We start from the raw sequence: 27,342 nt of genomic DNA, 5'->3' as shown, positions 1-27,342 counted from the left end.
CCCTCTTTCATTTGCACACATGAATTTCACTCTATTTCCAGAAAGCAAATTACAGGTTGGAAATCAGAATATTTCAGAAAGGGGTGAGAAGGTTGGAGCAGAGTGATGGCTATGTAATGAAGTGTCCAATGACAACGCCAAGGCTGGGCCAAGTGCATGTCCACTGTGGGTCCACGTTTGTCCAGGTAAAGGGCTCAGAGGTCTGAGGGGCATCCCAGGTCAGGCTGCCCTCCAAGGCCAAGGCAGGCGGTGGGGCCCTTGAGCCCAGGCAGTGGCCCCAGCGGAGAGGTGGCGGCTGGAGGTACAGGTGGCATTGTTCTGCTGGCCGACATTCACAGCACTCACTGGGTTCTGGGTGCCACCAAGCTTTCACCTGTGGTATCTCCCTTCTCCCCCATGCCCAGGTTTGTGGGGGAGGAAGATACAGGGGCAGGGAAGGGGGTGTCTGAATGGGGAGGAACGATCTCTGAACTATAGTTTCGTTCTCGCGCAGGGGACAGTGGGAGGACCTGGGTTATCAGCAAAGCCACAGAATGGTGTTCTGTGTTCTTGCCTTTCTCTCTGGATTGAAAAAGCTTGCTATTTTGAATACTTGTTCTTGACTCTGGGTAAGAATTATAGACTTATTGCCAGAAAAGGGACCTCCAATCTGATCAGGTGTAACGTCTCCATTTTAAAGATGAGGAAGCGCAGGTTTCTTCCAAAGGCCAATTGTGACTGCTTTCACTGCCTTGGGGTTCTCCTTGAAGTCAAGCTTTTCTCTAGCCCTGGGAGAGCCTCCGTGAGCTAAAAAGGTCTGGTGGGAGGGGGGTTACAAACTCAAATGCCTGCAGGGGCTGAGCCCTCATCAGAAATGAGTGGGCAAGACTGAGGAGGGGATAAAGAATTGTATTCAAGTCTTGATTTATTTGGCAAACACTTATATATCACTCTGTTCTGGGCACTATTGTAATTGCTTCACAAATATCAGCTTATTTCATCTTCACAGCAACCCTAGCCACTTGTTGTTGGTTGCCATCGAGTTGATTCTGACTCATGGCAACCCCATATGTTAGAGAGTAGAACTGCTCCGTAGGTTTTTCTTGGCTGTAATCTTAATGGAAGCAGATCTCTGGGCCTTTTCTTCTGCGGCACTGCTGAGTGGGCTACTATTATCCCCATTTTACAGATAAGCGAACTAAGCCAAGAGAGATTAGGAGCTTGCCTGAGGTCCCCCAGCTGGTGATGGCAGAGGTGGGCTTTGACCCAGCAGAGGGTAAGGGTGTGTGGCAAACTGGAGCAACCATGACCCACAAATCCAAACCCCTCCAAAGGGGTGTCGCCTCATCTTGCCAAGTTTTCCAATTTTTTGAAGAAACTAGAAACCTGTAATTGTATGTAAAATCTCCTGATTTAAAAAAGTTGACTTAATTTTTTTTAAACACTGTGTGGCTCAAACAAAACACGGCTGGCTGAATTTGGCCCATGTGATGCCAGTTTACAACCTTTGCCCAAGAATATGAGGAAGATGGGACTGTGGAAAGAAAGAGGAGAGGGAAGGGGAAGGGAGAGAGTAGGAAAGAAGGAAAGGAAGGAAGAGGTTGGAGAGAAAATGCTGCTAATGACAATTACCATTCACTCAAAGCACTTATTAAACACCTACTATATCTATGTCGTTCCTATACGATTGCTATGAGTCGGAATCAACTTGATGGCAACAGGTTATATGTCAGACCAGGCCAGAGCCCTGGTGGTACAGTGGTTAAGCCCTGGACTGCTAACCAAAAGATTGGCGGTTCAAATCCATCAGCCACTCTTCGGAAACCCTATGGGGTGGTTCTACTCTGTCCTATAGGGTTATGATGAGTTGGAATCAACTTATGACAATGGGTTTTATATGTCAGACCACTAGAAAAGAACATCATGTTTGTTAAAGTGGAGGGTCCGTGAAAACACGGAAACCCTCCATGAGATGGGATGACACGGTGACTGCAATGACGGGTTTAAACATATGAACGTTTGTGAGGATGGTGCAGGACCCAGCAGGGTTTCGTTCTATCATACATAAGGCTGCCATGGGTCAGAGCCGACTCAAGGCAAGTAACAACAGCAGTGCTGGTTCAGTGGTGGAATTCTTGCTTTCCGTGTAGGAGACCTGGGTTCGATTCCCAGCCAATGCACCTCATACACAGACACCACCCATTTGTCAGTGGAAGCTTGTGTGCTGCTATGATGCTTAACAGGTTCCAGGGGAGTTTCCAGGCTAGCTAGGAAGAAAGGTCTGGCAACCTACTCCCCAAAATCAGCCAGTGGAAACCTTATAGATTACAGCAGTCCAATCTGCAACCAATCGTGGGGATGACTCTGGACTGGGCAGCGTTTCCTTAGTTGTACGTGGGGTCGCCAGGAGTCGGGGCAGCCCAATGGCAGTTAACAACAACATGTCAGGCACTGTGATGGTGCCAAAAGAACAAATTAGAATATGACATGGTCTCTTGCTCCCAGGAAGAGCTTATAGTTAGATTCTCATCTAGTCTGAATTTAAAAACTAGTGTGTGTATGGGGGTGGGGGCGGGGGCGGGGGCGGGGGCGGGTAGGGAGCCACCAACCACTACCATCTTGGACAGTTGTATGGACCTCTCTGAAACTCATTTGCCTCCCAACCTTAAGGAGCAGGGGCTGAGTAGAGAGGGCTTTCTCTGCCCACCCGTCTTCTCAGTGGCCATGCCAACCCTGGTGTTGGCCCTCATAAGAATTACAGGGCCCCATCCCAGAATTCCATCAGGACTTGGGTTTGACATTTCGGGGCTGGTCATTTCTCCCTCTGCACTGGGCCTGTAATTCTGGGAGCTGCCGCCAGGGGGCCGATGTTGCCGATGGCGGGGACTCTGTGCTAAGTTGCTGAGAAAAGCGGGACCGGCTCTGTCCCTCTGGGCTCTGCCTTTGCAGCCTGGACTCCCCGAATCCTCATCGTCCTTCACCAACCGAGCGTGCGTCAGCCCCACTTCCCGGGTCGGAGACGCAGCACTGGGTAGAAGCTGGGTCTTCGCTGCCCCCCTCTCCTTCACCCCCTCCCCCACCCCCAGACCTCATCGAATTGACTGATTCATTCCTGGTGACTTCTGCAGCCGCCGCTTCCGTTGCTGCACCTTGAACTTGCATTAAGTTTTAATTAAAGCCGTTTCACTGGCCTTGCCCTTGGCTAAATGCAGCTGTGGGCACAGGGCACATAGATATTTAATACTCTGCTTCTCCCCGCTGATGGCGCAGGGTGCCCAAGGGTGTACCCGAGCCGTGCCCCGCACGCAGCCATCCGCGCGCTCGCTTAAGTGTGCCCACAGGCCCTGAGCGGGAGGCCGGCAATAACTATTCATTGCCCTGGGTTAAGTGTGCCCAGGGGCACCCGTAAACTCAATGCAGTGATTAGCGATTGCTCCCAGCGCAGCCGGCCAGAGGTCCTGCGGAACGTCCGCGAGCCCTAAATATAGCCTCCCCTAGCCTCGCCCCCGCGACATTGAAGGGCACCGGGCCGGATCGAGGCGCTCACCATCCAGCCTGCCCTGCCTTCTTTCAGAACAACTGTTTCCCCTCTCTGAAGCCCAGACTTCGGGGCTTCCCCTCATTTCCTCCGGGTCGCAGTGGACCCGACTGGGACATGGGAACAGAGGGACAAGGTTTTGGGGGGTTGAAAGGGGACATGGCGAATCATCTCCTTCCCAACACCAAACCGCAGCATCGGTCTGCATTCCGCCTTCTTTCCTCCCAAGTGAAGGCTTCAAGTCCAAAGACAGGGAAATCGCGGAGACTCACCCAGGGCTCCCTCTGCTGGCGGGGGTTGGGGGGCGCTCTTCCGGTGAGGGATCAGCGGAGCTGGGGACCTGAGGAGCCTGAGCCTTGGGCGGGCGAGGGGCGGGGGGGTTCCTTTCTGCTAGTAAAGCAGGAGCCCCTCTCAGCCGGTGTGGAGGAGTCAGGGAACTTGGAGGTTGTCAAAGCGATCCATTCTTCTCTGGCCTTGGTTTCCCTTCCTTGTATGCCAGCGGCAGGCAGATGGTCTCTGAGGGGGCTCTTTGCTGGTTCTGTGACTCTTTCCTTGTGCCACGACCTCCCTGCCCTGGTCTGCAGCAAAGGCAAAGGGGAGCCTGGAGAAAGCAGAAAGAATTGAGAGAAGGGCTCTGCTAGGTGGAGGGCGCCGCTGGCTACAGTGGGAGCTCCAGGTAAGGGCCTCCCCTGTGAAATGGGGAGAAGGGTGCCACCCGCAGTGGTCACTGAGAAGCTTCTGTGTGAGAGAGTGACCAGCTGTCCCAGTGTGCCCCAGACTGTCCTGGTCTTGGAGTCCATAAAAAATGCGAAAACCAACCCCCTTGCGGTCAAGTCCATTCCGACTCACAGCAACCCTGTAGGACAGAGTAGAACTGCCCCCAGAAGGTTTCCAAAGAGTAGGTGGTGGATTTGAACTGCTGACCTTTTGGTTAGCAGCCAAATGCTTAACCACTGCACCACCAGGGCTCCCCTGGATGGGGCAAATGGGTAATGCACTCAGCTGCTAACTGAAGGGTTGGAGGTTCGAGCCCACCCAGAGGCATCTCAGAAGAAAGTCCTGGTAATTTACTTCCAAGGGATCAGACATTGAAACCCTACAGAGCACAGTTCTACTCTGATACATATGAGGTCTCCATGAATGGGAATCGACCCCACAGCAACTGGTTTTAGTATTGAAAGTCCCACATTTGGGGAAACCCCTCAGTCCTGGACAAACCAGGACGGCTGGTCACCCCAAGTGTGGTGCCACTTGGTGAGATTGCCCAGTTCACAGATGCCCTCTCTCAACCAATGTTTGTTAGACCAGAAACAGAAAGAAAAAAGGGCAAGGAAGAAATGAGTAAACTAGGGAGAAAAGCAAAATGGAAGAGGGACCTGGGGAAGCAACCCTAATGGCAAATGATCCCTGAGTGGCATCCCCACCACACGCACAGCCTCTCTTGGTGGCACCAGCTGTGCCCGGGACCCCAGCTGCCCCCTCGGCTGGGCCCAGGGTGGCAGCTGAGGCGATGACATTTCTCTGGGTCTGTTGACACTCAAGTTCCGGAACATAAATGATTTTCTTGTCTTAATGAGCAAACAACCTGGCTGGCACCTCTCTCTCGCCAGCCTCCTGCTGGGGTAATTGCCAGCTCTTCTGTGCTTAGGCAGAAATGTTTACTCACTCACCTTTCTTAATACTTGCCAGGGAGATGTTGCCTCCTCTTTGTTCTGCAGGTCTCACGGCCACTGCCCCTTGAGAACTCCAGTGCACAGGTAGGTGGGGCAGGAGAATTTTCCAAAAGGTGTCACCCCATTCTTGCACGCCCAAAGCTCAGGGGTGCTCAGAGGCAGAGAGTTTGCCTTCCCCTGTTCTTCTTCGGAGACTGTCGGGAGATGGTGCCAACTCTTCCAGGCTGGTGTCTTGGCAGGAGTAGTATAATGCCCCCCTGACACCTTCCAGGCAGAGATCTGAGGCCTACTGAGAGGAACCCTGAGAAGGAGACCCCAGCTTTGGGTGGGAGGTTGGGCTGGAGGCCTCAGAGTTCCTCCTACGCTGATTCTCTGTTCGGGGTCCCTAGTGACAGAGAACTCACTACTGTGCAAGGCCACTTGTTCCCATATTGAACAGCTGTTTTTGAAACTTTCCGCTTGCTGGTGCTAGGCCTTTTCTCCGCAGCCTCCCAGGAGGAGACAGCCCCTTCCTTCTCTGTTTCACTTCCATTTGGTTATTTGACGCCAGTGAGCATGCCCTTCCTCAAGTCTTCTCCAGAATTCCTCCAGCTAGTCCTCCTAGGATGGGGGCTGGGCCCTGCCTGCCCTTCTCCCACCATCCAGGCACCCACCTTTATTCGAAGCCCTGATAGCCAATGTCCTACTCAACAAAAAACCCAAACCCAGTGCCATCAAGTTGATTTCAACTTATAGCGACCCTCCAGGACGAGTAGACTGCCCCCGTAGGGCTTGCAAGGCTGTAAATCTTTACAGAAGCAGACTGCCCCATTTTTCTCCCGTGGAGCGGCTGGTGGGTTCAAACTGCCAACCTTTTAATGCTTAACCACTGGGCTCCAATGTCCTACTAAAGCAGGCAAATGGAACTGAGGACAGGACTCCAGGGGTGCCTGGCCTGGACTGAGTCTGGGTTGACTGGGCAGCATCGCTGTTGAGGTAACAGTTCATTCATTCTTCCTGCCATATTGTGCACCCACTATGTGCCAAGCCCTCCTGCAAGAATTCTGCTCCTCAAAAGAACAAGGAGTGGAGGTGTCCAGTTTGCCTTCCTCCTCAAGTGGCCTGCCCGCCCTGCCTCCCGGTCCTACCCATCCTCCCGATGGCCCTGTCACCTTCCTCAGTGTCCCCTCAAGTGTCCCTACTCCTCAGCCTCCAGTGACTGGGTCTCCCTGGCCAGATGGTTTATAAGTGTGCTCCTGTTTCTCCAGCCCCCGTGGCTGCTGTCCCTTCGCGGGGAGCTGGCGGCATCCCTGGAAGATGCCAGCCTCATAGGATTGTATGTGGACATCAATGCCACCTCCATCACCATCCAAAGCCCGAGGCCAGAGCTTCTTCAGAGGTGGGAGGTGAGTGGTGGGCAGCAGGCCCTGCCAGGGTGGGGGGACTCCGAGGCAGAGGGCTCGCTCAGGCACTGGTGGAAGCAGTGGCGAGGCCCGATGAGTGCTTTGCTGCACCTCCTGTGCCAATTCAAATGTCCACCTGTGAGGATGGACAGATTTAGGCAGGCAGCTTAGAAAATTGGGCCCCATTAGTGTAAAGTGCTCTGCTCGGCAGATGAGGGGCTTCTGCAATCATGTATTCCGCCTGTACTGATCATGGTGGCAGGAGCGTAATTACTGTCTCCTTAAATAGCCCAAAGTTGCCGTGTAAGAGAAGACGGCTCACATGACATTTACTCTGAGCTCTCTTCCTGCTAAAAATATCCCAGCAAAATAATATTTCCTGGTTGCAGCGGAGCAGTGGTCCCTGGCCTGGGATCTGTAACTCTTGGGGGTTTAGTTCAGGGAGTGGTCTGGAGGCAGGAAGGATGGGGGATCTGTAGGGGGAGTTCGCTCTGGAAGGAGCAGTGTTAGAGGTCACAGGGGAACACTCCAACCTCGGCAGGTGCTGAACACCTCCACGGAGCTCCTGCCACTCTGGTTGGTCAGTGGCTACTCGGCCTATTCTTTAGAAGCCACTTGCCCACTGGGTAAGACCTAGGAATGCCCCCAGTATCCACCCTTTCTGGCTTCATCACTCTCTCCTCTAGTTCTCCTCCCTCTTCTGGGCACCTTATTTTCATGGGTCCCGCCCACCTCACCTCCTCTTAGCCCCAACCTTGGCTGGGCATATCTGAAATGCTTGGGACAAAGAGGGGTTTGCTCTTGCTGGAGAGGGTGGTGGTGTGGTGGAGAGGTGGGATGTGGAGTATGGATAGAAGTAGAATCATCAACTGGGGCCTCTCAACCTGGGGTCTCTGAGCTCCTAGGAGATCCCAAGATGGGATCCAGGGGGTCTTAGAACCCTGGGAACTATCCACAAAGGTAGAAGAAGGTCTGCCACCTTCATCAGACTCTCCAGGGCTCTGGGGTCCCACAGTGCCCTGATCTTGACCACGCATATCATAACTATTGTGTTCAGCCTGGTACGACACCATTACTGTGTGCCTTATGTGATATAGAGAGGCTGAGACCCTGGAAGACCACTTCCTATCTCCAGGGAATTTCAATTCTAAAGAACTCTATGCAAAATGAGGTGGAGCAAAGGCTTTATCCTGTGTGGGCAGATCAGAGATGACTAAGACCTCACATTCGTATCGAATTTTATTATGAAATGGGTTTCACAATCCTGGCCCTGGTGAGTTTAGGGCATTGGGGATGGCCTTGCCAAGCCCCCAGACATCTCTGCTCCTGTTCATGATGTTCAAAATCCCTTTATTTGGAGACAGATGCTTTCATTTAGCAACTGCAGAGCTGGCTTAAAATGCCCCTTGAGAGAGCTGACACAACTAAATTCTTGCTAAAGTGTAAACAACTGATATGAATTGTATTTCTTAAAAGCAGCTTTGGTAATGGAAGGGGCACCAGGCTAGGTCACTGAGGCGGAAGACAGTCTTGGCAGAGACATTTCAGCATTTCTCAGGGCAGCACCCCTCTTGGCATTGTCCTTCTTATTGGCCTTTGCAAATGGCAGGATCACCTGGTCTTTGGGGATGGCTTTTTTCTTCTCTTCTTCATTAGTGTAGCCAAGTTCCAGCGCAGGGAATGATGCCAGGATGCCAAGGAATTTCATGTCACTGACTTGTTCTGGCCACAGGCATGCCCCCTGGCTAAGGTCCTGTCTGCATACTCGGGAAGTGTGTATTTTTTGTGCCGTGTATCCTTCCCCATTCCAGTGTCATCCCAGCCCGAGTTGGAGGTCTTAGTTCACATCCCCAAGCAAAGACTGGGTCTGGTCAAAAGAGGTTTCCACTTCGAGGAAACCCTAAGCCTACGATTCCTCCGAGTCCACCAGTCCAGTACCTTCACAGTCACTGAAAGCCAAGATTTTGTGGTGGTCAGCATTCCGGCAGCTGGGGTGCTCCGAGTCCAGGTCAGTGTCCTGTTGGCATCTGCCATCCTGTCCCTTCCTGAGGCCCCTTCTCCCTTGGGCCACTGATACCATGTGGAGCCAGAAATGGGGAGAGCAGATCTGTGGGGCTGGCTGAACAGGGACCTTGGGTTTGCATGCCTCTGAGGCTAGGCCCTCTTGCCAAGGTGGCTCCTTGGGCATAGAATGTACCCTGTCACACCGAAGTAATTCCTCATTGCCCCACAGCAATGCCAGGATGGCCAAGAAGCCCCAGGAACACAAGCTTTCTATAGGGTAGACCTGAGCCTGGAATTTGCAGAGATGGCTACCCCAGTCCTCTGGACAGTGGAAAACTTCTTTCAGTGTGTGGGTAAGTGAAGCACCATGAGGGTGTGCCTGCTTGTAGTAGGCACATGCTGGATGAGCCCCTTTTCCTTGCCTCTTTGTTTTTCTCCTGTGATAAGGCATCCCTTCCCGGGCCCAACAGGTCCCACACCTAACCAAGTAAACAATGGTGTCAGACACACTGAGTAGAACTGGGGTGGCATGGGACCTAAGTGAGGACATGGTCACTGATTCTGGAATTAGACTGCTGGGCAGGGGAAACTGACTTTCGAGCCAGCTGCAGGACCTCAGTAATTCATTTAACTTTGTTGAGCCTCTGTTTTTCCATCTGCTAAACAGGCATATTAGTGCCTGCCTTATAGAGCTGTTGTGAGGACTGTATGAGAATGGGCGTAAGGAGCTCAGAAGAGTGCCTGGCACAAGATGAGTCATTTCCATTTTGATTTACCCAGGGAGCTCTGTGTGGTCCCCAGTCCTTCAGGTCACGTAATAGACAGATCAAGCTCCTTGGCAAAGAATACTACATGATGCAATTTATTTCTCAACCCAAGAGAAAACATCTTCTAAACGTGGTGTGTGTCCTCTGTGTCAAGATGATGAGTTCACGTCTTGAAAGGGGCTTTGGGGACTATCTTCTCGGCGAAAGGACAGCTACCAGACCACTGGGTATTCGCACACGCAAAACCACCAGGAGCAAAACCCATTGAAATACAGCGTAAGGAAATACACATAATTCACAAATGATGTCGATCACTTTCATCTTACAATCCCTAACTGTCCTCAATAGAAGACAGACGCAAAAGAGATTTAACTCAGATGTTAATAGTGCAAGAATGCCCCGTTACCAGGATATGATGTTTCGGTTTTAAAGATTAAAAGGGGGACTGCCTACCACAGCTAGCCCCAAATTCAGAATTAGAAACAAAGGAAGAGGCGGCATGGGGGAGGGTGGTGAATTCTAACATTCTGCTAAAAATGGAAATGTTTCTGGAAAGTTTTTACACATTTTGGCTGTTTTTATTTTAAATCTCCTGCAGCAGTGACACTGATTTCGGAAAGGGAGGGCTAGAATTTTATCCAGCAGATACTCGCTAAGCGTTTACCGCGTGAGGCCCTGGAGGGAGCAGAGACCACTAAATTCAGTCCTTGCTCTCAAGGAGCCTCCAGTCTGGAAGGGGAGATCAGAAATGTCCAGAGAATTAAGATGGAAGGCAGGCAGGCTTGGGGGAGATGCCAAACAGCTGATGATCTTTGTCCCGGGCTTTGAAGAGAGAGTAGGCTCTTGATAGGGAGATAGTGAATAAAATACCAAAATAGCTCAGTAACTGCAATAAAAAACATTTTAGGAAGATTTTTTTTGGCCTCTTTGGAAAGATTTACATGGGGAAAGAATGTTCTCTTCTTCGTTTTATTAATTTAATATCAGCAGCCACGATAAATCTCGCATCTCCCTGGTTCCCAGCGCGCCTTCCCTGTACCTCCCTTGCAGCTTCTAGAACTTTCCACGCTTATCATAGTTACTGGTGCGGGTTCTTGTTTCTCCCTCTAGTCTGTGAACTCCTGGAGATGCCTCTTATTCAGCTTTTGATTCTTCCTAGGACTTATCATGTTGCCATGCCTGTGGCAAGCACTTTGTAAGCACTCGTTTGACTGAATATTCACTAGAAATTTTTGAAAAATGTTTTAGGCAAAGAACATTTCTCTGGGTAAATATATGACCAGTAAGTTGGGATAGTAATATGCTGGGATTGTCTTAGCTAACTGTGGTTACAGATTTTTTTATAGGCTTCTTCTACTCCTCCGCTCCCCCACCCCCCAAAAAAAGGGGGTTAGAGCCTTTAGGATAAATTCTACTTATTTAAGATCGTACATGTTCGGAACAGTGGAGGAAATGGTGTCCAGCCTGGAGAAAAGAAACCAAGGGGGTGGTTTAGCTATGGAGTCCTTGGGTGGTGCAAACAGTTGACACACTTGGCTGCTAATGGCTGCTAATCAAAAGAATGGCGGTTTGAGTCCACCCAGCCACACCTTGGAAGAAAGGCCTGGAGACCTACTTCTGAAAAATTAGCCACTGAAAACCCTGTGGAGTGCGATTCTTCTCTGACACACATGGGGGTGCCGTGAGTCAGTGTCAACTCCAGAACAACTGGTACTGGGTGATTTGTAGCTGTTTTCAAAATTTAAAGCAGGGGCCACAGATTGAAATGCCTCTAGGGGTCAGTCCGGGAATGTAAGTGAATGAGGCAGCCTGAGGATAAGGAAACCCACGGCTCAAGTGTAGGCTGATAAACAATAGTGATGCTCTGGGTGTCAGGAGATGAGAGGGAGTGGTGGGGACTCCGGTGGACTGGAAGTCTCCATATCCCTGTAAAGAGAGCAGTGATTTCCTTCCAAACCAGCTGCCTTCGAGTCAACTCCAACTCATGGTGACCCCACGTGCATCAGAGTAGAACTGTGCTCCGCAGGGTTTTCAACGGCAGGATTTTTAGAAGTAGATGGCCAGGGCTTTCTTTCGAGGTGCCTCTGGGTGAACGCGAACCTCTGACTAACCTTTGGGTTGGCAGCCAAGCACACTGACCATTTGCGTCACCTGAGGACTCCAGCTCTTCCTTAGCTGGACCCGATGCGTACCTTGCAGGGAGGCAGGCAGTGCAGCCAAATCTGATTTTCCACAAGAAGCTGGAAACCTGGCTTGCTATATAGAAAAGCTCCCAATTTAAAAAAAAAACGTAAATTAATTTAAAAAAATAGTTAAAAACACTGTGCAGGCCAAACCAAACATGGCTAGGGGCTGCATTTGACCTGTGGGTCAGAATGTGCAAGCTCAAATCCAGGGGTTCTCAGTCGGGGTGGTTTTGTCTGCCAAGGGACATTTGGCAATATCTGGAGACATTTTTGGGTATCATGATTAGGAGGATGTTACAGGCATCTGCTGGGTAGAGGCCAGGGATGCTACTATCCATTCTACAATGCAAGGGGCACTTCTTCCACACAAAATGAAGAATGATCTGACCCAGATGTCAATAGCGCTGACCTTGAGTCCAGCTTGAAGAGGAGCAGGCAGTGAGCACTGCCTGGGTTTGTGTGCTCCCCAGGCCTGGGCCTATGCATTTGGCCTCAAAATAAAAAAAAACAACTCAAAGATGAACCTGGCTGGTGGTGTTTGATCAGGGGCAAGGAGACTGGTCAGATACTCCTTGCAGAAAACCGGAAGTTCTGTGACTCAAAAATATATTTTCATGCCCACCTAGCCTCAAAAATGACTCCGGGCCAAAGGTCTGTGAAATCCAGCCCATGGAGACAGTTCCTAACCCTGTGTTTGAACTTGGCCTCAGGAGCCTGTGTGTCCCATCTGTACAAAGGGGACACACATGGCTCCTACAGAAAGGGGGTGGGAGGATTTTCTTCCTTAGGAGGAGGGCTGACCTCAGCTTCCTTTCTGGCAGGTTCGGGGACGGAGTTGCCTGCCTCAGCTGCCATGCTGAGGACTGCCCCTTCCCCCCAGTCCCCAGGACCAGAGACTCCTCCAGCAGGTATGCCATCTGTTGCCTTTTCCCTCTTCCAAGCTGCAGGGTCAGCTGCCTCAGCAGGCCTTGGGGAAGAGCTTTCTCAGGGCTTGTGTGCCGGCCTTCCAATGGACCGCAGGGTGCGAGTCCATCTCTCTATCCTCTGACAACAATTTCCTCCAACATGACTGGCCCCCACAAGGCACTGGTGGGCAAGCCCCCTCTCTTTCAACTCTGTTTCCTCTAAAGAGAGTCCACCCTGACCCCCAGCCATGACACCTCCTCCTCAAATTAAGAACGTTTCCCATTGAAAGCTGGAGATCCCGAAAGCTCCTACCTAAAGGCACCCCCGGCCCACTGCTCTGCAGCCTCCCATTTTTGCCTTGAGAGTGGTTACAGAAGGTGGCGGGAGGGTCAGAAGTTGTGTGTACAAACAGGGAGGGAAGCCCAGGCATCCCCCAGGGACCCTGAGGCGGGACCCCCAGGGCCAGGCTGGAGAACCAGCTCCCAAGGGTCTTTCCCTGGGCTGTGATCCTCAGGGCGTACAGAGCCCACATGCTCTTGTTTTCGATGCTCTCTCTCTCCCCTGCTCTCTCACTGAAGAAGGGGCTTGGATTACACCTACAGAAGGCCAGACCTGTGAGAAGAAGCTGGGTGTCCACTGTCTCCGACTTCCCCAGGGCGACGCATGCTCACTAGGGCCCCCAGCCTTGCTGGGGGAAGCAGGGCTCCCCGGACACTTCGTGCCTTCAGCCATGCCCTTCTCAGGATCAACAGGAGCTGCCCAGACTAGCTCCGGGTCCTCAATTCAAGTCTCCCCAGCCTCCAAGGCCCTGACCATGCATTTGTCCTCAGGAGTCACCCCTCCTCGACTGCCACTTTGGAGGTTTAAACACTCTCAAGTGTCCCCAGTCTCAGCACCATCTGTCACCCTAACTGAGAGTCTTGGAACTGTAAGCCCTGATCAGGGCCTTGCCCAGCCACCAGGAAGTCCCCTTGTGCTAGGAGCGTGGTCAAAGGGGGAAATGGGTGCCACTGCGCCCATCCCAAGGGAGCCTGACCAGGCCAGTGAGGAATTCCAGCCATTGATGAGGCCCTCGATGACCGGCCCTGCTGAAAAGGCATCAGGTTCCTGTCATTCCCCCAGTGGCCCCCAGAAAACATCGTTCATAGGGGAGGCCACAGGGCCACCCCAGAAGGGGTCTGACTCCCCCCAGGAGGGAGCTGGAGGGCACCTGGACCTGTGGTCCCCAGAACCCCATCAGGACATAGAGATGGCAGGTCTCACCACCCAGCTGGGGAAGGTTGCCCCATTTACCACCCCAGCAGTGAGCACACCCAAGGTGTAGGGGCAACAGCCAGGCCCCAGTGCCTGTCCAGGGGCATCAGGACCTGAGCCCCCTGGAAGGCACGGGGTGGACCCAGCAGAACCCGTGCCCCCCCTTCTTCTCCCTGGGCGGCTACCAGCAGAATACAGCTCCTGACAGCTCGTCTGTGGAGCCCTCCGGCCTCTACCTCGATGCACACTCAGCCCCCAGCCAGGCGGTGGAATGGGAGGAGGGGGAGGCTACACCACATCCAGCCCTTCATCTCTGCAAACGTGGAGCCTGTGGTCCCCCACGGAGACATCCCTCCCTAGCCTAGTGGAGCTTGGACATCCTTCCCCTGCTGGCCAGGGAGCCTCACCCCAGCAGGAGCTGATGGAACCCATGTTGGCAGCCAGCCCTGAAAGTCAGGGTCCCCACATACCTCAGGGCATCACGGGAGGGGTTTTCCGAGGGTTCCTCCTTATTGAGCCTCCATGGAGATTTTGAGGATGAATCCTGCAAGCCCCCCAGGGGATGCCAAGTGCAAAGTTTGGGCCTCCCAGAGGGAGCAGAACATGAAAGCAGGACCATGAAAGTGCTCTCCCTGGCCTGCCCAGCTGTGTTTCCTTGCTCTCATGCTCTCTGGCTGTGGTCAGACATCAAGGTGAAGGATGCCAGCTCCCCAGGCAGGCTGCTGGGGTCCAAGTCCCTTCCCTCATCAGCTGTGTGACCTTGGGCACATCACTCACCTCTGCTTCTCAGCTTCCTGATCAGTGAAATAGGGATGACAATAGTTCCTCCCCAACAGGATTTTTGAGGGTCAAGTGAAGCAATGGCCATAAAGCCTTCAGTGAAGGGCCTGGCCAGCGCGTGCTCAGAACCTGTTGCCATCCTCATGTTGCTGTTGCTGTTGGCCACTCCCAGCCCGGGCAGAAGGAATAGTTGCTCATCCAAAGAGTAGGAAGCCCTGTCACCATAGTTCAGACATCTCTGGGGGTGGCAGTGATAAGATCCTGTGGTGGGTGGCCCCCAGACTTCAGGGAGCTTTGACCCCAGGTCTTTAAAGAACCCCGTGGAGAAGGGACAGGATTGGGGTATTATTGCTTCATTTTCATTATTAACCACACTGTTCCTCCAGCTTCCATGGCAGCAGCTGGCAGCATGTTCGCTTTGGCCAACCCAGTAACCCCCAGTGAACCCCAGTGATGCCAGTGCTCCCCAGCTCTCTGCCCACAAGGCCAGCCTGGGGCAACTAGCTGTGGCTGGGGTGCAGTGGCCTGAGCCAGAGCGTGGCCCTCGGTGCTTCCCTGGGAGAGCTCCCCCAAGCCTGACCCATCACTGGAAGTGGGATTTGAAATGCAGCCAAGGCAAGGAGGCCGCCGGCAACGCCCGGAACGCACACGAAATAAATAAATAATCAGGGTTGTCTTGGCTGATAAACGGTCTCTACCTCGAAGACGACTTCTCCCCCCAGCTGTCCCCCTCCTTCCTCTTCTCCGGGCAGATCCATCCCAGGCAAAAGCTTAATAGCCCCATTTAAGGCTTTTCCTTTTCACCACGGAATTGAGCTGCTCCTGCCATTACGAGGTTTTCAGCTTCTCTCTGAAATCAAATTACTGACTCCATTTAATTTTTTAAAAGCTCGGATGATTTCCCTCCTTGAATCGAAGCTGTGACTCCAAGGCCAGCCCTGCCCCCACCCACCCTGCCAGGCGTTCCGCTGCGGGCAGCGCTGCCCAGGATGGCAGCCCCCCGCCAGGGCAAGCCTGACACCTAGAGGGGAAGCCAGCAGCAGGAGGCCCAGCCCTGGCTGATGCCCCACCACCTGCGGAGAGCAGAAGTCCTCAGCCTCCCCAAGCCTAGGTCTGGAGCCCGTGTCTTCAGGGCTATAGCTTTAGAGGCTAGTGTCTCAGTGGTTAGTACCCAGAGTGGATGTTACAGGCTCATTGCCTGGGGGATCCCCAGGCCCCCTACTGCCTTCCCAACAGTGCAGACCCTGGACCCCATCACTCAACAAATGTGTATGGAGCACCTTTTCTGTGCCAGGCACTGGTCCAGCTCTGGGGGGGCAGCAGTGAATCGGACCGAGAAAGTCCCTCATCCAGGAACAAAGTTCTTGTGTGTCCACGGGTGTGCAAGCATGCATGTGTGTGAGTGCGCAAGTGTGTGCACAAGTGTGTATGTGTTCGACTGCGTGTGCATCGTGCCAGTGTGTGCATGCGCGTGTGTGTGCATGTGTGTGAGTGTGTGCCCATGAGTACATGTGTTCGAGTGTGTGTCCCTGTGCATGTGTGCGAGTGGGCAAGTGTGTGCCCATGTGTATGTGTTTGAGTGTGTGTGTACTGTGCCAATGTGTGCATGCATGTGTGTGCATGTGTGCGTGTGTGCCCATGACTGCATGTGTTTGAGTGTGTCCCTGTGCATGTGTGCATGTGTGTGTGTGTCTGAAGAGTGGTTGGAGATTAACAAGAATTCCAGATAATGCTGGATGCTCTGAAGAGACCAAAACAAGCAACTTGGGTGGGGGGGGCGGCCTGTGGGCTGCTTTGGGTGGGACGGTCTGGGGAGACCCCTCTGAGGAGGTAACACTGATGCAAAATGGAGGAGGGACCTGGTGGAAGGGCATCCAGGCAGAAGGGGAGCAAGTGTAAGGCCCTGAGGTGGGTTGTGGAGGCAGAAAGAAGGTCGGTGAGGCTGGATGGAGGAAGCAGGAGGAAGTAGAGGGTGGAGAGGTGAGCCTGGGCTTGCAGGCCATGGGCAGGAGTCTGGATTTTACTCTAGCGTCAATGGGCATCCAACGGAGGCCTCAGGCAGAGGAGCAGCCTGTGAGTGATGCTTTAACAGGCTGACTGGGGAGTGGACTCCAGAAGGACAAGAGCAGCTGCAAGGGGACAGGGGACCTGGACGAGAGAGTGGGGATGATGCAGGGCCAACCCACCTCGCTGCAAGGAAAGGTGACTGCAAGAGTCCTTCTGCTGAGCGGCTCATGCCAGCTCTGCACCCAGATGACACGGTGGAAGTGGCTGCCAGGTGAGGCTTGAGACATGACACATCTATCCCACAACACTGTGAAAGGCTTCCTACTGGGAATCAGTCTCTCCCTGTCTCTCTTTGCCTCTCTGTCTCTATCTCTGTCTGTCTCTGTTTTTGTCCAGTCTCTCTGCCTCTGTCTCCCTCTATCTCCCCCATCCCTTCCCCTTCACCTCTGCAGAACACCCCATCTTTGGAAGACGGTAAACCAAGGGCAAGAGAGAGAGGAGAGAGAAGCCTATAAACTGACCCTTTACCAAGTCCTTCCCGTGTTTAACCAACCTGCGCCCTTGGAGACAAGACAAAGGGAATCAAGTTAATGAAATCACCAGCCTTTACCTGGCATAAATGGCTCTTCACCCCCAGGCGAGCAGCGATTTGCAAGGCGGAGAGGGTCTGGGCATTAACTGTTCTGGGCACTCTTCCCAGCTCAGCGCACTACGCGGCTGGAACAAACCACTTCACTTCTCTTCCTTCACCGGCTCTAAACCTGGCTGGTAGTGTTTAATTAGAAAGTGCTTGGGTTTAATTAGAAAGTGCTCCTATCCTCCCCCATGATGTGACGACCCCAGATCTTGACCAGGGTTTCAGGTCGCCTGTGTGGCCCCTGTGCCCCTCCAGGCCCGTGTGCATGTGTGTGAGTGTTTGCCTTGCCTTGGGGGTGTCTAGGTTTCCTACCGAGACCTCCGAGGCCTCACAGTCATTTGTTTACGGCTGATGCATTGCCATCAGTCTGCACATCCTGGCAGGGAGCGGCTCTCCCCTCAGGGCCAGCACCCTACTGGGCGGGATCTCAGACAACCTGGGCCGTTGGGGGTTAGGCGTTGGGTGGCTGCCCACCCTCAGCGCTGAGATTCCTGTCTCGTTTCCTCCACTCTGATCCTGTGTATCATTTATTTTACTTCTCTGCTGTTACATGAAGCTGCCAGAGCTGGGCCAGTTTCCCTTTTGGTTATTCCTCCTGGACCACAAAACCTGTTTTCATGCCCTGCCACATGCACACTCATCGGTTCTCCCTTGTTGAGGGTCTCAAATCCTGAGATTCTAGATACCTTCCATGGCAGGCTTCTTCCATCGCAGCGCGCTCTTTCAGCCTTCGCAGCAAGTCGCTCTTGGATATTTGAACATTACTTAAACTGGAATGGTAATCATCAATTGAGTAATCCTCCAAATGACTCCAGAACCAGAGAGAAGGCAGCGTAGTGCCAAGAGCTTTCTTCTGGGTGCTGGGAGAACAGCTCTGCCCACCCCTGCCCTGTGACCTTGACACAGGCTCACATCTCTGAGCCTCAGTTTTAGCATCGGGCTGTTTGCAAACAGGAGTGGGTAGCCTGGCTATATCCAACCTGGGGATAATGTGAGGTCATCCGTTGAAGATGAAGGTGGTGAGCTAAGGGTCCCAAATGCAGCTCTGCTAGAGCGTTCACTTCTGCAGGTCCATCCTCCCAGATCAGCCCAGCCCAGCCCAGGCCACCTATCAACGATTGTGCTGCTCACAGGTCTGGTCTCTGGGGTGGGGCCTGCCAGCGACATGCGGCCATGCCAGGTGGGATGATATAGTCAGATGCACCTCCTTGCTCTACAGGTGATCTCTCATGAACTAGCTTCTCTCCCAGCTGAGGCTCAGCCCCCCAGATCTCAAAGCCCTAAGAGCGGCGGTTCTCAAAGTGGGATCCCCAGACCAGGGAACTTGTTAGAAAAGCCAGTTCTTGGGCCCCACGCAGACCTCAGATTCTCAGAAGCTCAGGGCTGGTGCTTAGCAGTCTGTCTTTTAAGGAGCCCTCCAGGTGATTTGGATGCACAATCGTGCTGAGAACCGCCGTCTGGGAAAGTCTGTGCCCGGGGCTCTTCCCAAGTTCACGGATTTCTCCCCCGCTGCAACAGGAGCAGATGGGGTCAAGTTGGAATCCCCGCTGAGAATTTGCATTTCTAACAAGTTCCCAGGCTATGCTAATGCTGCTGGTTAGGGACCAATCCTGAGAACCACTAGTAGAGGCACTTTCTCACCTTTGTAATAGGTTGTCTAATTAGCTCCATACCCAATATTTTAGAGCAGTGGTTCTCAAAATCTATTATACATAAGAATCACCTGGGGATCTTGTTAAAACGTAGACTCTGATCCAGTATATCTGGGGTGGAAACGAAAATTCTCAGCAGGGGTTCGAAACCACCAAAGGAATTGGTTGGAAATCCCAACCCCTGGCGTTTGTAAAGCTTACCCAGACTTTTGACCTCTGGCAGCTCACTGCATCTAGCACCATTGCTTTGGGGAAGGCGTTGCTATTTCCGTTTTACAGATGAGGAAACTGAGGCTCAGTGGCTTGCCCAAGGTCACACGGTTAATAGGCGGCAGCAGGAAGCCCGGCCTTCTCATGCCAAAGCGAATGTTCTGTCTCTGACACCCTGAGTTTCCGGGGCCCCTTCAACCAAAGGAATAAACGCATGTCCTTATCAGCTAGGAAGGAAACCCCCCCCCTTCCAGCCCTCTCCCCCCTATTTCCAGTTGTAACCCCAGGAGAGAGCATCCAGGAAACATAAATTTTGCTTGGCGGCTAAGAGCTCTGAAAGGAGTACCACGTCAAAGAGCTGGGACTTTATTTCTCAATGAAATAGGCTTTTTATGGTTGGAATAAAAGTGCCAGGGGAGCCTAATGCCAGGAAGTAGAGAGCACATTTGATAAACTCCTTTGGCCAGGGTGGGGCTGCCCGGAGAGGGCGGCCGAAGAGCCGTCCCACGTTTCCAGATGCGTGTTCCTCCGCAGGTTACAGCCGTGAGGATCTCGGGTTCCTCTGCCGGGATCACCGCAGCTGGAGAAGCGGCGACCCCTGGACCCAGGCGAGCTTCTTCGCGAGGCCTCCCATCCTAAGAGCGGGGCTGCAGTGCAGACAGCGGGCAGCAGGGGGCAGCATAACCCACCGTTCCAGCCCTGCCTAGTGGGCCCTGCCGGAGGGGGAGGGGGGGCTGCGGGAGGGGGTCTCTGAGGCTCAGCCCTCAGAGGAGGTCAGCAGTGACCCTCTCCTTCGGACTTTCCTCCTCCCTTCAACCCTTTCCACTCCAGCCCCTTCAGAGTAAGACAGTTTGTCACCCGGGTTCTGTCCGTAGCCCCGGCCCCAGATTCAAATCATAATGGAGGTGGGAGTAGTTGGGGAGTGGGGCTTCTCCATCCCATTGTCCACCCTCTGGTCAGTTTCTCCAAGCTTCTTCAGCCTTTGCCTTTGACCTAATTAAACCCTTGGCTTCCTTTTGAGGGGCCTCTTGAGGGGGCTGATGTGTACTGGGGGGGCTGGGAAGGGTGGCTTTTGTGGGGGTGGGGCCGCAGCCTTCATGGTCACCGGAGTAGGAGAAAACCTTGAAGGACAAAAAGAAAGCGCAGAAACCTCTTCATTTGAAAATGTGTGTGATTGGCAGGTTTACGGCCTCAGGAAGGTGCGTGGTATTCGGCACAATCAAGTCATTTTTAAAAATAATCTCCCTGCTTAAGTCGTACACGCTGCTAATTGCATTTTAATAAGTCTCTTAAAAATCTTGCCATATTTTTTAATATCCTAATATTAGGTAAGTGATTGCGGGGGACACTGGAGGGCATGGAGAGTTTATATAACGGAGGGAGGGCTGTAATAAAGCTTTATTGGGGGTGGTGGTGGCCACCATGCTGCTTGTGATGTGTGTGTATGTATACGTATGTACCTGTGTCTGTGTGACACGTATGCGATGTGGGGAGGTTTGAGTATGCACCCATGTGGGAGTGTGTATTATGTGCATGCGTCTGTGTGTGTGTCCACAGACCTGGCTTCCTCTGTCCGCAACCCTGGGTGGCCAGCCTCAGGATGGAGAAGCCCACACCCATCCCTTCTTCAGCCACAGTATCAGAAAGCACGTAACTCCTCTGCTGTCTCCAGGTCTGGCAAATTCTCAAGCCATGGGGGAGAGACAGACTTCCCCCTTTTGATTCCCTGGCCCCAAACTAGAACATGTGAGCTGGGGGGAACCTTTAACCCAGCTCATCCTATCCTCTGTTCTAAGGATGGAGTTCCTAAGCCCAGAGAGGCCATGTGACCTGCCCAAGGTCATGGAACAGTAGGGAGACACAGGGGCAGAGGAAGACCACTGTTGTTCTCCTCTTTCTCCTGGCTCAGGGGGGGCGTGTGGTCCCCGTCACAGTGTCTTTGCACACACACTGCTTGTTTTAACCTCACATTGATCAGTGACACGGTGAGGCTTGTGTGTGTCTCTCTCTGTGTGTGTTGCCATTTATTGAGCCCTCACTACATGCTGGAGTCCCTGGGTGCTACAAACGGTTAATGTGGCTAACTGAAAGGTTCGAGTCCACCCAGAGGCACCTCAGAAGAGTGACCTGATGATCTATCTACTTCTGAAAAGTCACAGGCATTGAAAACCCTATGGAACTCAGTTCTATTCTGACACACATGGGGTTGCCATGAGTCAACGCTGACTTGACTACAACTGGTACTAGTACTGGTACTATGTGCCGGGCAATTTGCTGAGCACTTTCCCCCAAACAATCTTATCAGGTAAGCGCTTTAGGCTCCTCAGTTGGTCCCACAGCTAGTGAGTGGCAGAGCTGGAATCTGAACCCGGTAGGCGGACTTCTGTGCTTGAACACTTAACTACCATTGGACAGGAGGCTGAGCGGAGGCGACCATGCTTCTGGCATCTTCAAGTGTCTAAGCACAGTGAGGACCACACTGGAGCAGCAGGGGAGACCGGCACAGGATTGTGGTCTCTCTTGCTTTCCACACCTCCATTACTACAGGGCAGGGTCTCAAGGCAAAGGGCAACATCGTGCCTTTTCTTTCGGTCCCCCAGAGGTCAGAAGCCTGGGAGGGCCGTGGCCACAGGTTAGTAGGCCTTGGACCTTAGCTGTGACCTGGACTTCCTGAGGTCCCTCAGACCCCCATTGGCCCTGGCCTTTCTCCTTCCTCCTCCTCCTCTCTACAAGCCACCCGTCCGGGTGGGAGGCACATGTTGAGGGAACTTCTGAACAGGAAGTCAGCATCCAGGTCGTCCCCAATCCCTTTTCATGTGGTTTCTTTAATCCCCGGGGCTGGGTTTCAGAAGCGTTTTACAGTTTCAGTTTTACAAAGCTACGCTCCCTTTAATGTTGGCGTTTTTCAAGAGGTGGGGGAGAACGACTTCAGTCAAAACATGTGTGTTTTACACCAGCCAGCTGCGGCCCGCGTGGGCCAGGGAGGGGGGCAGCACTGTGGCCTCCAGGCTCAGCGGGGCCCCTGGGTGGACGAGAGAGCTGGTGGAGCCAGAGCCCACGAGTCCGCTCTCCCTCTCTTCTCCTGACTCTGCTCCTGCCTCCCTTCCTGCCTCCCTTTCTCCTGGCCTGGTTCCAGTGGGGCTGAGGCACACTACTTGCAGCCGCCTTCCCACCTGGTACCCCTTCCAGGAGGTGTGGTCATCACATCGTCTCATGCCTCCCAGACCACTGGCATGCTGATATTCCCTTCATGCCTTAGGCCGTCTCCTCCATCCAGCCAGATTTTTATTTACCTGCTTGTTGCTGTGAGTTGCCTCTGACTCATGGCAACCTTATGTACAATAAAATGAAACGTTGCACGGTTCTGCCCCATCCTCACAACCATCCGTACGCTTGAGCCCATTGTTGCAGCCACCGTGTCACTCCACCTCATGGAGGGTCTCCGTTTTCATTGACCCTCCACTTTACCAAACATGATGTCCTTTTCTAGCTATTGATCTTTGCCCAAAGTAAGCAAGATGAAGTCTTGCCATCCTCACTTCTAAGGAACGTTCTGGCTCTGCTTTCTCCAGAACGGATTTGTTCGTTCTTTTGGCAGTCCCCGGGATGTTCAATACACTCTGCCAGCACCACAATTCAGATTTACTTACTCTTTTTCCTTAAATCAATGCAGTTTTTTTCACTTACGTAGCCAGTTGCTGTTGAGTGGATTCTGACTCATGGGGACCCCATGTGTGTCAGCGTAGAACTGTGCTCCAGAGGGTTTTCAAGGCTGTGACCTTTCAGAAGCAGGTCACCAGGCCTTTCTTCCTAGGCACCTCTGGGTGGGTTTGAAGCAACAAACTTTCAGTTAGTAGCTGCACTTAACTGTTTGTACCAACCAGGGACTTCTTCACTTACACAGACACTACCTAAGCAAAACTATCCAGGAAATTGTGAATTCGATGTGCTAGTTATATCTATCTGGTCGAATCCACGATAAAATAAATCTATAATTATTAAAAATTTTTAAAAGGCTATGGACTGTCTACAATCATCTCTCGAGCTCAGCACACTTCAGGAAACCCTGCGTTATATGAGCCCTTTCCCTCAGAGAGAAGATGTAAGGTCTCAAGTTGGGGGGACCTCACAGGGCTGGTGAGATTCCGCCTCATCGCTCTGCCTTCAAGGCCATTAGTCATCCTGCTGTATCATGGTCTTTAGCACCAGCTCCTTGGCCTTGGCTTTGGCCTTGAGCCCACTCAGGAGAGGGGCTAAGTTCCTCGGCAGCACAGTTGAGTGGAAAAAATGCAAACTTTGGAATCAGACCTGGGTTCAAATTTTTACCACACCATTTCCTAAATGTGTGACTGTGGGAAAGGTCTCCACTACCTTGAGCCTCTGTCTTCCCATCTGTGAAATGGGATGACCACACTGACCTGGAATAGTGACTCCAGGATCAGATAGAGTCTGGGAGGGGCGGTAGCCCAGGGTCCTGCAAACTTACTGCTTACTCATGAGGCTCGGACTGCTCTCCAGGCCTGGCTTTACATTCTCTCCTTCCTTCTCCTGGGAGGCAGCACAGTGTCAACAAAGAGGGGACTAAGGGCAAGGGGCATGCCCTGGGGGGCTCACAGACACCTTCCCCATGTCACTGAGCAGTATGAGGCTAGCACAAGCAGCACGTGTGCAAGGATGCTATAATCAGGACTTTGCAGCCCTGGAGAAGGAAGACCACAGCGGACAGGAGATCTCCAGATGCTGTGGAGAGGGGTTAGGGCAGAGGACAGGTAGTTCGCATTGCCCAGGGTGCTAGGGGGTCAGGGCTTGCAGAGGCCATGCCCCTGGTGAAGCCAGTGTGCTAACCCCTGCCGGCCCTCTAAGCTTAGCTGCTACCTCTCCTCCAGTTGTTTGAGAAGGGGTTTGCAGGCCTGGGCCACAGGGAGGGCTTGCTGGAGGCTCCCAGGTGTAGCTTTGCTTCCATTACAATCAGTGGACCCCAAAGCATGATGTTTGTGATGTGAGCTTATGGGTGTGCTGCCACTCTCAGTCCAGAGAGGTCCAGGTCAAGGTTAGTGGTCCTGTCTCCCCCAGGCCAGGGAATGACCTAGGAGAGACAGCATGCAGACCTCAGGCCAGAGCAGAGAGGGACTGGCCCTGGGGTGGATGCCAGGCCAGCGTTTGATTCTCTTTCCTCAGTGCCTGGTAGTGGTTAAGAGGACCTGAAGGAGGTGGAAGCAATAATAATAGTAAATAATAGTGATGGTGGTGATGATGACAGTGCTGGTTCCCATATACTGAGCATTCCCAGGTGCCAGTCACTGTGCTAGGCACTTCACAGGCATCACTTCATTCAATCTGCTCTGTGAGGTACATGTGAGGAGGGTTCCCAGAACAGTGCTCGGCACACAGTAGACCCTCAGTAAATATTTGTTGAATTCGAGAGGCTTAAGAGTTTCTGGGTGGTACAAACAGTTAATGTGCTTGGCTGCTAACCCAAAGGTTGGAGGTTTGAGTCCACCTGCTCCACCCAGAAGCACCTCAGAAGAAAGGCCGGGCAATCTACTTTCAAAAAAATCAGCCATTGAAAACCCTATGGAGCACAGTTTTACTCTGACACACACGGGGTCACCACGAGTTGGGGTCGGCTAGACGGCAACTGGTTTTAGAGAGGTTAAGTGATTCACCCAACTCTCAGCCACCAAGCTTGACTGTGCTTCTTCCAAGGGCAAAAAAAAAGCCATTGCCGTTGAGTTGATTCTGACAGAGCAGAACTGCTCCATAGGATTTCCAAGGAGCGGCTGGTGGCTTCCAACTGCTGACCTTCTGGTTAGCAGCCTGAGTTACTACTAACGGTGAAAGCGCAGACAGGGCAGAAGAGGGATTCCACCAGGAGGTTCTCCCAGCCCTACATATCACACCTGCCCCCTCTTCTTGAGGGAGGCTGCTGCTGTCACCTTCGGGTGGGTCTTTCGGAGGGCAGATACTCCAGGACTGAGGGTGCCTCCTCTGCTTACCCCCCACCCCTACCCAGGAGAGAAACACCCTTGGCCTGGGGCCCCCTCTGCTCCCCTTGGGGCGGCGCACTGGGCGAAGGGCTGGGCCCTGGCTGGCTGCAGCTGCGCGGGGCCCATGGAGGAGCGGAATCAAAGGCAGCCCATGTGGGCCCCGCTTTCATCTCCCGGCTTCAAAGAGGAGCAAACCACTCTGTCCCCGTGCCAGGCGGCCGCCAGCTCCCTCCTCGCGGCCCCAGCCTACTCTTCCCTCCTCCCGCCTCCTTCTTCCCGGAAAGCCAGCCAAGCCTCGGTCCCGGGGGCACCCTAGAGGGGCCCTGATTCCTGGCTTGTGCAGGAGACACTCGGCAGGGCCTGCGACGAAGGAAGAGGAGGCTCTGCCAGGAGCAAAGAGGAGGGGGCTGGGGACCGCTCCTTGTACACACCCTGCGCTGGACGGGCTGGGAGCTGGGGCCGTCAAACACCCGCACTCCGCTGGCTGTTCAGCCTAGAGCCACAGCGGGCAGAGGAGGCGCACATAGCCACGTAGCCACGAGTACCTGGTCTGGGGCTAGTCCGAGCGGAGATGTGCTGTAGGGATAGAACACCCATGGGCTTTCCCAGACTTGGTACGAACAAATGAATGTAAAATATCTCGTGGATAATTTTCACACTGATTACATGCTGAAATGACAATATTTTGGATCTATGGGGTTAAACAAGATGTTATTAAAATTAAATTCACCTGTTAGTTTTTACTTTTCAGCGGCTACTAGGAAACGTAAAATGACTTATGTGGCTGGCTCTGTTTCTACTGGGTTGCTCTGCTCTGGACAATATTCAAATTTTGCAGATGAAGGGCCTGAGGCTCAGGGGGGTTTTAGCCCATGGTTCCCAGGTGGTACTGAATAAAAATCTATGGAATGACTAACTAACAGAAGGAAGGGAGGGAGGGAGGAAGAGAGGAGGGAAGGAAGGAAGGCCTGGTGCTGGCTGCTGGGGAGACACAGATGAACCCTGTCCCCATGACTGCCCTCAAGAAGCTCCCAGTCTAGAGTCCTTTCCAGTGAGGGGGGAAAAGTGGTGACTGACTCAGAGACCCCAGCTTTCTGGGGGACCCTGGGCCACTGACTAGTGGGGGCTAAGAAGCTCCTTCGCCCAGACCCTAGCTTTGCTACTTACCAGTTGCTAACCTTTTTATGCCTCGGTTTTCTCATCTGTAAAATGGGGATGATAATGATAATAGCATGTATTTCACGCGGTTGCTGTGAGGATTAACACACTTAACACACGTTAACACGTAGGTGGGGACTGGCTCACGGTAAGTGCAACATGTTACAGATTAGCTGTGATGTGGGGCCAAGTGCTACAGAGCATGTCACACCTGGTCGTGGCCTGCAGCCCTCAGAGCGCTGAAGGGTGCAGTCCTGCACAGGAGAGAGAGCCTAGTTCCCGCCTGAGTCCCCACAGCCCGGAAAAAAAACAAATTAAACCCCTTGCCGTGGAGTTGATTCCAACTCACAGTGACCCTATAGGACAGAGTGGAACTGCCCCATAGAGTTCCCAAGGAGCACCAGGTAGATTTGAACCGCTGACCTTTTGTTTAGCAGCTATAGCTCTTAACCACTATGCCACCAGGAGACGGGTGCAAATTACTTCTTTTACCTCAAATCTCTTCTCTGGGTCCACCTGGGCAGGTGCCTGAAATCCCTGCTCTCTGGGGTCGGTCTCCCTCCCTCTCCTCCTGTCCCATCATCCCGTTTGATCCCTGACGTCCCCGACCCTATCCCAGCTCTGTCCCTGAGCCCCTGGAAGTGGCTTTAGGACTGTCTTCTTTGGGGGCACACTCCTGCCAGGCAAACACATGTTCTCTTGCTCAGGCCACCTCACAGAGTGGACAGGGCTGCTCTGCTTCCTCTGATCGAGGGCCTCCCAGGGTGGCCGGGTGGGAGGAAGAACAGCCCACACCATGCCTGACACTCAGCAGGCCCCCCAAGGAGAGTGAAAGGCACCAGGTGGATGGGGACAATCGGGGCTCCTAGAGGTCTGGCAGGATCTTGAAGGTTGTGGACGGACCCTAGAAAACCCTGGGGAGCCCAGGCAGGGGGACAGCCAGAGCAAAGGCCTAGGGCACATTTGGCGGGATAGCAGATGACCCACAATTATGGTGGGGCTCGAGGTGAGACCCACAAGGCTGTTTGGGACCCCACTGTGGGTGGTCTTGAAGGCCACACGGAGAACTTGTCAGGTAGATGGGACAGTAGGGTTTGACTAAGCATCATCACGCTTCAGGAGGACTTACTGAAGGTTGAGGGAGGTGGCGGGGTTCCCACAGCTGGCGGTTGGTGGGCCAGGGGCTCCCAGAGATAGTAGCAGGAAGTGGGACGATTGGAAC

The 27,342-nt window shown here is 53.1% G+C and overlaps 1 protein-coding gene across 1 annotated transcript in view; it reads left to right on the top strand.

The window, feature by feature from the left end:
- The window catches only part of C3H1orf127 (chromosome 3 C1orf127 homolog), a 64,363-nt gene extending 49,428 nt beyond the window's left edge, over positions 1–14,935 (top strand). Inside the window, exons 6-13 of the mRNA XM_049875505.1 lie at positions 42–185; positions 5,236–5,274; positions 6,438–6,575; positions 7,114–7,198; positions 8,384–8,580; positions 8,806–8,929; positions 12,351–12,437; positions 14,856–14,935. Of these exons, the coding sequence (XP_049731462.1) occupies positions 42–185; positions 5,236–5,274; positions 6,438–6,575; positions 7,114–7,198; positions 8,384–8,580; positions 8,806–8,929; positions 12,351–12,437; positions 14,856–14,923 (882 nt within the window). The 3' untranslated portion in view covers positions 14,924–14,935. The remainder of the gene's footprint in view (positions 1–41; positions 186–5,235; positions 5,275–6,437; positions 6,576–7,113; positions 7,199–8,383; positions 8,581–8,805; positions 8,930–12,350; positions 12,438–14,855) is intronic.
- Positions 14,936–27,342: the final 12,407 nt, after the last annotated feature.

Source organism: Elephas maximus, chromosome 3, assembly GCF_024166365.1.
Source record: "Elephas maximus indicus isolate mEleMax1 chromosome 3, mEleMax1 primary haplotype, whole genome shotgun sequence".
Classification (NCBI taxonomy): Eukaryota; Metazoa; Chordata; class Mammalia; order Proboscidea; family Elephantidae; genus Elephas; species Elephas maximus.
Note: the sequence above shows the minus strand (reverse complement) of the source record. Positions and strands in the feature narration are given on the sequence as shown.